Raw genomic sequence first — 8,817 nt, forward strand, 5'->3', positions numbered from 1 at the left:
ATCGGGACGAATTCGGCTGGAAACGGCTGAATCGGGACGCTTCCTGAACAATATCTGATTGCCGCCGTGATTAAATAAATGTTTTTACAAATTTTTAATAAAGTTTGAATTTCCCGCCACGAATCACAGGATCTTGATCAGACTTTTGACAAATTTTAATCGGGAATGGTCCTATCAAGGAGGGCAGTAAAAATCCTGAATGTGTGACTGACCACCTCCGACAGCAACGCAGGACCACAAAAATGTATCTAAACTTATACCACTACAGCGCCACCTATTGGGTTAAAAGTAGGTCTACGGGGATAGTATATTGAAGCTTTCTTTTTCAACCCGCAAAGAAAATTGTGTGAGCGAACATGTAACAATACTAATGACGAAAAGAATTTGTTGATTTCACCAACACTATACGATCACGTCCTCGGAACAACAAGGGTTATTTCTGACATTCTCGTATAGTACTCAATTAACTCAACTATAGATATTTAGGTCATGGAAAATTTAAAGCAAACAACGGTATTTATTGCAAATGCAGTTTATTAACTAACACCAAATTGGAACCGCTTCAAAATGGTTCTATATGCTAAATAAGTATTACACGGTTAAATATATTGAAGCGCTATGCAGAAGACGAGATCATACATCTATATGGACTGAATTCGTTTTGTTGAAAATTATTATGTATGTACACACAGTACAAGCAGAACAGCAAATCAAACTGCCACCACACCCATGTCATTTGGTCGCAAATATGAAAAAGAATACACACGCACGCACACGCGCACGCACGAACGCGCGCGTGGACACCTGATATATTCTTGGGGTATAATGTTTGAAGGCACTTCGCGTGTCATTTTTAATCGAGAGTGCGGTGCATTTTGTAAACGTACATGATGGTCGAATCTTGACGATACCAACCGGTGACCACAAGAATGGACAAGCTCCGATCACGAGACGATAGGCGGGCTGACCAACGCTCAAGGATTTACTGGTTGCAACAGAAACGTCACCGCTTCGTTACTCTACATACTGAAATCTGCTGCTGATATTCAGTAATTACACCAGCTTCACCTCCCGATTGCTGCATCACGCCGGATTCGACTCACCTATACACGCACTCGAATAACGTACACCATTCAGCGGATGCCAACATGTCTGCCCTCCGAAAAATCACGTGCCACAATCGCTCTTACACCGACGTTCAAACAAAAATACATTCAACAGCTATCGAACGTTATATAATATACAGTTTACAGACACGCACGAACGCAAGATTGACACACACGCACGCACGCAAGCACGACACACGCGCGCACACACACCAATACACGGCAGCTCCTCTATACATTCCAAATGTTGGCTCCGACTCGTTCAATGACAGTTCACTTGCTATTCTGCTTGTATTCATTCACTTTGTAACACGAGAACACTGCAGCTCAGTATACACACACACACACAAATGCACGCGCACACACACGCACTAAATTAGACATCACCGGAGCTACTCAGGTAACACGTAGGCTCTGCCAAGCCGGCACGCGTGCCCACGCAGGCTTACCTTCTCGTCGTCACCATGAGCGCCACTAGTCAAGTATCACTCCCTAGGAACCCACGAGCCACGTCAGGGTTCTCGGCCTCCATCGCGGAATTCCAGCGCGCCGATTACTAATCGCCATCACTTACACATCTAACACGTTTTCCGAGAGGTTTTCTCCTTGCAGGGAAACCAGACCGCTCGAGGATTCCACACACGCGCGCACGTACACACACACACACATTCACAGAAGGGTAGAAGAGCGGGGAACTCGTGCGCAAACCGCTCTCGCATATTCATCTCCGGTTTAAATGCAATCGCGGCCCTTCACCTCGGCGCTACGCTGCGTACATGCACACGGTGTTTATACATCTCACAGTCTGTGTGCGCTAGTAAGATGTGATGCAAAGCGATGATCAGTCGATGGTGCGCCTGCACAGCGGGAAACCCCACCTACGGATCACAGCCCTGCACTCTCCTGCAGACAAACACACTCAAACGCCCAAAAGCAATGATTAGTCAGCAAACTAGCATAGTTTCTGTGCGGTACCCACGAAAAAATATATAATCAATTTGTACAAACTTAGGAATCGTCCACCTACCTACTATACTCAGGTGATATACACGTACCATTCGTGTTCCCTGTAATTCAGGGGGAGAGGGTAGACATTATTTGAACTTGATGTACGAAAATATTGTCATCTAAAATTCACACATTCGAATTACACTAGCTTGCTGCATGAATTACTGCTTCCAAGACCGCGAGTACACCGTTGCGCGAAGCACCAACGACGTCGGTCGTTGTCTGCAAATATATCCGAACACCCGGGCAACTGGAATGTTACCCCGCGCAAACACAGAACAGTAAATTATTACACAACACCTGAGCAAATAGATCAACATCCAACACAAAATCGGACTGTCCCGACAAGACCTTTCTGTTCCTCTTCATTTGCTGCAACGCATTCATTCGCATCCGATGCATATATTGCTATGCACTTAATCTTCAAGGATCGGCAAAAACATGTACCTGCACAACAACAAAAAACACACACACACAACACTGCGTGCACGGTATCGACACAAGACACACGACAGTATAACGAAATAAAGCGGCAGACAGCAGGTAATCTGTCTTAGTTTACCGGTGTCCAATTCTCCTCCCAACTTCAGCCTTGCACTCGCGTTTTGGAATCCAGCCGGCTCGTTTGCAATCATCCTTCCTTGCAGACGCTAGCAGTCATCGTTGGCTGTTTCTCTCTTTCTAAATTCGCGACTTTCTCTTTTTCTCAGTCATCGTTGGCCGTTTCTCTCACGTTCTAAATTCTTCTCCGAAAGTCAACCTTTCCTGATTATCATGAGTCCCCGATTATTATCGTCATGTTACACATTTTTCGATTTTTTTTGTTCGGTAATAAAGCAACAGTTCTTTTCGGCATCTCTCTCTCTCTCTCTGCCGTCGTCTCACCCCATCGTCGGTGCTGGTAGTGGATTAGAGCGTACCGCCCGCTGTGGTCTAGTGAACTTCTTGCTGTTCTCCACTGCCGATCGTCGGTGCCTGCTTCGGCTGCATGCATGAGCGAGCGACCGATTCGAAGAGCCTGTTGAGAACACATGCCAACGGAGTTACTCGAAATGTCGTGACCATCCGTAACGACAGCTAATCACAAATGCCATGCATCATTACAATTACAATTATCATGCTTCGTAAACAGTTAGCTACAATAGCCTATTTACAAGAAAATTAACGTGTGAATCTCAGGTTCTTTTCCTTTGGGTTCGACGAGTAAAGTTATCGCCAGTCTGAGCGCAATAGTGAGAAGTGACATGCCACTAAACGTTACTCAAATCCCATTACAAAACTTATCGGCACGAGAGCGAAAACTTCAATGCACAAACTCTCCGTCCATACTTCTCTATCTCGGGAGCGCAGCGCACAAATTCGTGGTTCCAGAACTTGAAGGTCGGATTCTTGATGAGTTCAATGAAGGTGATCAGCAGACCCCATGGGTGCGGCCTATTCACGATCATGCGCTCCAGCAGAACTCTGCGAAAATTACACCCATGCACTGATATTACCAAACACAATAGCAGGAAGGTCATAGAACATAAAGCCATTGAGAATGTAATACGTGACAGACTACCACAACGTGGGTAACTCTGCAAAAATTGCACACACGCACTGATATTAACCACACGCAATAGCAGGAAAGTAATACAACATAACCCTAACCCTAGTAGCACGATACACAATCAAGCGAGCAACTCGCAAACCGCTTCGAGAACACGTGCCGAAAGAATTACTCGAAATTCCACGACCATTGTAACGACGGCGTCGCTGACGAGCGCGTCAAACACCAACGTTAACGAGCCCTCACCTGGTAATGAGCTCCTGCAGCTGCTCGTTATTGGCTTCAGCAAACAGGTAGAGCAGTGTGCAGCTGAAGTAATGCGTGTGGCTGTTCGGATAGCGCAGCTGGTTGGAAATCGCATTCAGGAACAAGTAACGACCTGTGAATCGATAAAGTTCGGGCAAACGGTATAGAAAGCTGACAACAAATTATACGAACTGATAATGCAAACGCCAGCAGTTCTGAGCGAAAAACCGCACGTATTATGCACGCACGTACACACGCATACATGCTTGCCAGAAATATACTTGCCTTCAGTGTCAAGATCTACGGCAAGATTTTGGAATATGTCCATGTGGGATGAGTGGGTGATCGTGCCCATGCTTGGTGTGAGGCCCTTGCTGTGAATGTAAGCGATGGCTTGTGTGCCCACGTACAACACCAAAGCGTTCATCAGTGGGATGTTGTACCTCATGCCTGGTTCATTGGAGACCTGCAAATATAAACAATAACAAATATAATAATAAAATAATAATAAATATAACTAGAGCACTCGGAGAGCACAGACCTCCGCCAAGGCAGCTGAATTCTCTCAATGTGAAGTATTTTATTAATTAATTAATTAATTAAGTGGAAAAATTAATTAATTAATTAATTAAATAATTAATTGTATCTGGATTAGTGCGAGCGTGCAGGTGGGGGAGGACTGTGGTTGCCCCTTAGCCTGTGGTTGCGTGTTTGTAAGTCTACAGCCAGCGCACCTAGCGGAAGTGAACTGAAACGTGTATGGTAACACAAACCAACACTCAAAGACACGCCGGTGAAAACATAACCTCCGCCAAGCCCCTGACGTACTTTCAGCCGTGTAAAACAGCCTACACACGTCTGCATTACGTCTGTAGACCACCACTGCATGTTCTGCACTTGAGGACTGTTCTTCCATATGCATGAAGAAACCTATCGAGTGCATGCCAAGGTGCTAACACTCGCGATCGAAGCAATCAGCAGAAATATAAGTAGTCCTTACGAAATTATCAAACAAGGTTGAACGCTAAAGCCTGGGACACACCATGCGAATTTATTCGCACGTCCGCGGCAATTATAGATTGCTCCACCATGGCTCCAACAGTCATGTGGTCACGTGATAAGCATACTGATCAATAATTCACTGCATTATAACAATCGGCCATTATTCGCACTAGACTGGTACCCGTCCCTTCTCACAAGCTCGATATAGGCCTATATCGAGCTTGTGAGAAGGGACAGGTACCAGTCTATATTCGCACGTTTGCAGCGAAAATATCAAAAGTTTGATAGCTGCGAATTTTGGTGCGGATGAAATTCGCACGCGCGGACACACCATGCGAATTTCGCTGCGATTTTACAATCGCTGCGGACGTGCGAATAAATTCGCATGGTGTGTCCCCCGCTTAATCGCACAATCGAGGCAAACAGCAAAAATAAGAGTAGTCCTTCGAACAACAGTATTATCGAATAAGATCGAACGTGAACATGACGCCGGTATGGCCGCACCTCCCCGTTCAAGAACCATAAGCTGCTCTCGCTACAACAACAGATACAACCAAGAGCATATTAAGTATGAGAGCGTACACCGGTGAAATACAACAACCATGTAGTAGTTTCAGTGGAATTAGTAAACATTACCCGTTTTATTTTCACAATTCTGCAGTATTCTTATTCAGCTGTCCTACCTTATATGGTTTTATACCATCAAGGTAGGACACCTGCTGAATAATAATACTGCAGAATTGTCAAAATAAAACGGGTAATGTTTACTAATTCCACTGAAACTGCACCATGGTTTTTGCATTTCACCGTTGTACGCTCTCATACTTAGGCCATAATAAAAATATTGTTTGTTTGCCCATCACCCGACGCGACCCGACAAAAAGGGGCGTTGTACGCTCTCATACTTAGGCCATAATAAAAATATTGTTTGTTTGCCCTCACCCGACCGACCCGACAAAAAGGGGCCTACTCAATCATTTTTATTGATCTTTCAATTCTTTTTTTTTTACAAATTGTATCGCTGTACATTATATAAATCTTTAGGCAATACATTATATGTACCAAGCAAAACAAAACATTCAACATAAAAGGTATCTCCACACAAGCACACCCGAGCATGTAGACACCATGCTGAATTTGTAAAAAAAATTTAAAACCTCAAATCTACCTACCCAAACTTTTCAGCCTGGGTCGGGTGAGGCAAACAACGATTTTTTTAATTGTGGCCTTAAATACGCTCTGGATACAACCTACCTGCAGGTTGGTTCTTAGTTCAGACAGGAACGTGAACAGGCTGCGCGTCTTGATGTAAGAATCGAGGTCCTTCTTGAAGCTGGCCGGCTGGATCACAGTGATGAAGTTTGTGAGGATGCGTGGTGGGTGGTTAATCTCAGGCAGCATGTCCACCTGCAGAAAGAATCGAAAAGATAGAAATTGAGAAAAATACAGAGACTCCCCGACTTACGAACAGGTTCGGTTCCGAGCTGTCATTCGTAAGTCGATTTGTTCGCAAGTCAAACATATGTACGTACGTATACAGTATTGTACAGTAGTGTAGTATTTGTGGAGCACGTGCACACGTGTGATCGATGCCACTAGAGTAACACACTATTGTTTAGGCAAGATTTTTTTATTTTGTTGTTGTTTACAGATCGCGCGACCCAAAATTTTCAAGAAAAACGAAAAAAAATATAAATTGAAAATCTGTATTTTTTTATTCCCACCGACCCTTTCTCTAAGAAATATGAATAAAAAATGTAAATGTAAAAAACAAAAACATTTTATAACAAACAGTTTATAATAAAAGTAAAAATAATTTTGAGTTTTGTTTTCATTTAGTTTCCTTAAAATACTTTAATATCATGTATAACAGTATCACTGTATTTTGACTTGTTTGATCTGACAAACGACAATGTTTTTTTTTGTTTTTTTTACCCTACCGAGTCAACACAACAACAAAAATTCTCTGTAAACAAAAAAACAAAAAAGGTAGCCTTACATCTCGGCGTTCCCGCGCTACATCGCCGCACCACGTGGCGGATCTGCGATATAAACCTTGCACCTAAATTTTGTTCGACTTCAGGGCAAATTGTTCGTATCGTGGAAATTTCGAATATCGAATGTTCGTAAGTCGGAGAGTAACTGTACTACAATCTATTTAATTTTTTTTAAAGCATGACCGAGAGTATCAACATAAGTGTTCATAACAAAAAGAAGTGACTAAAAAAATTGGGGCCAGTGTGTGTGTGTGCGTGCATGGGTGGGATGGGGTGGGGGTGGGGGATTCTGTCCTCTTCTTATGTCCAGCTGTGGATTCTGTGCAATTAAAAACACATTTGGTTACATTTCCCGATAAGACTTTTCCGATAATTTTGCAAATACAGGAATCTATTTAATTCGTAACATAAGAAACTTGGATGCGGTAGTCAAATGTCAAATGTGTTCAACGACTCCAGGAGCTAAGATATCACGACAACCACACTTCCAAGACATACACATCGCAAGCTTCCCCCCCCAAAAGAGATGAGTGTGGTGGCTCCTCTACTTTGAGATTGGGAGTGAACGAGTGCAGGACTACTAGAAGGAATGAGTCAACCGCATCTACGACAATCACACTTGCAAGACATGGTCACACCAGCGACCAGGATACGAACCGTGGTTGTCAGAAACATCGTAAAGTTAATGCTAATGTTAATGCTAAGATAACACTTACGACTAATGTTAATGTTAGCGAGAGGAGCGTTGACAGAAACACATCGCAGCTATTAGAAAACTTACGATAACAGGAACTTCATCACAAGGCTGCTGATTGGATGAGAATCGATCACAAAATTCAAATTCATACACATTGATTGTACATCACAGTAATTTATGCATATTATGATGGCTAACCACATATAAATAATATTTGATGAAAACGACGCGGTCATGAATTTATTCTGCACAACAAGACAAATTCCACACTGTAACACGAGACGCGAGAGTCGTGCCAAGGCGTGGCAAACATTTAAAACAAGAGAACAAATGCCATACGCCATTTGTAAATGTTTTGTTTTGTTTTATGATTGGTAGATAATTAATGACTTTGACGTGTTTTTCAAAAAACAAACATTTTATTCATTATTATAATATAATATCACTATAATTGTAATTCGTAGTGTAAATGTGTTCTTTTCAACTTAACATTAAAGTTACGAGAGGGTCTGGCGCTCGTAATGTTAAGAGGATATTTTCGAAGATTTTTCATTCTCGTAACTTTGCGATGTTTCTGTCAACGGTTTACGAGTGGAAGTTAATGTTAAGACTAATGTTAAGACTAATTTTGTTTCTGACAACGGGCCCCTGGGTTATTATGGCGAAGGCATTTACGCTTCCTTACACACCACAAGCTCCCCCCCGCCCCGAGAGAACGAGTGGGGGGCCCCTCTACCTTGAGATTGGGCGTGAATGGGTCGGCAGCCTCATGTTGCGTGGAAGGCACTGAGGATGAGGTTGCGCATCTGGATGCAGTTCGGCGGGATCACGTCGCAGAAACCGTAGTGGTAGTCGCACAGAAACTCGGGGAAGTCGTGCAGCAGCACGAGCAGCAGACGTAGAGTTCCCTGCATGCAGACAAAAAGGCCAGCCGTTGGTTACACAGCGCAAACGCTCTATCACGTAGTGAAGAAACCCACGTTAATCAGGTAACCGGTATATCCATCTGGGTTATTCCATATATACGTGCTTTATATATAATTTCCCACACTAGATGGGCGCTAGATGTCAAAATTAAAAGCAACCAACGCACTAATATCTCCCCAAGAAACCTACTACCTTACTAATGCCGTGAAACTACTACTACCTTACTACTACCTTACTAATTGCGTTGAAACGTGTCCATGTTGCCCAGCGGTTACTAGCAGCAAC

At 43.3% G+C, this 8,817-nt stretch overlaps 1 protein-coding gene across 1 annotated transcript in view; it reads right to left on the reverse strand.

Moving 5' to 3' along the window:
- Positions 1–516: 516 nt before the first annotated feature.
- The window catches only part of LOC106807548 (CCR4-NOT transcription complex subunit 1-like), a gene marked incomplete at its 5' end in the record, with an annotated part of 68,250 nt that continues 59,949 nt past the window's right edge, over positions 517–8,817 (reverse strand). The window contains 6 exon segments of the mRNA XM_014809913.1: positions 517–3,132; positions 3,444–3,578; positions 3,910–4,042; positions 4,195–4,375; positions 6,166–6,318; positions 8,342–8,422. Coding sequence (XP_014665399.1) covers positions 3,048–3,132; positions 3,444–3,578; positions 3,910–4,042; positions 4,195–4,375; positions 6,166–6,318; positions 8,342–8,422 — 768 coding nt within the window.

The sequence above is a fragment of the Priapulus caudatus genome, unplaced genomic scaffold, assembly GCF_000485595.1.
Source record: "Priapulus caudatus unplaced genomic scaffold, Priapulus_caudatus-5.0.1 Scaffold222, whole genome shotgun sequence".
Classification (NCBI taxonomy): Eukaryota; Metazoa; Priapulida; class Priapulimorpha; order Priapulimorphida; family Priapulidae; genus Priapulus; species Priapulus caudatus.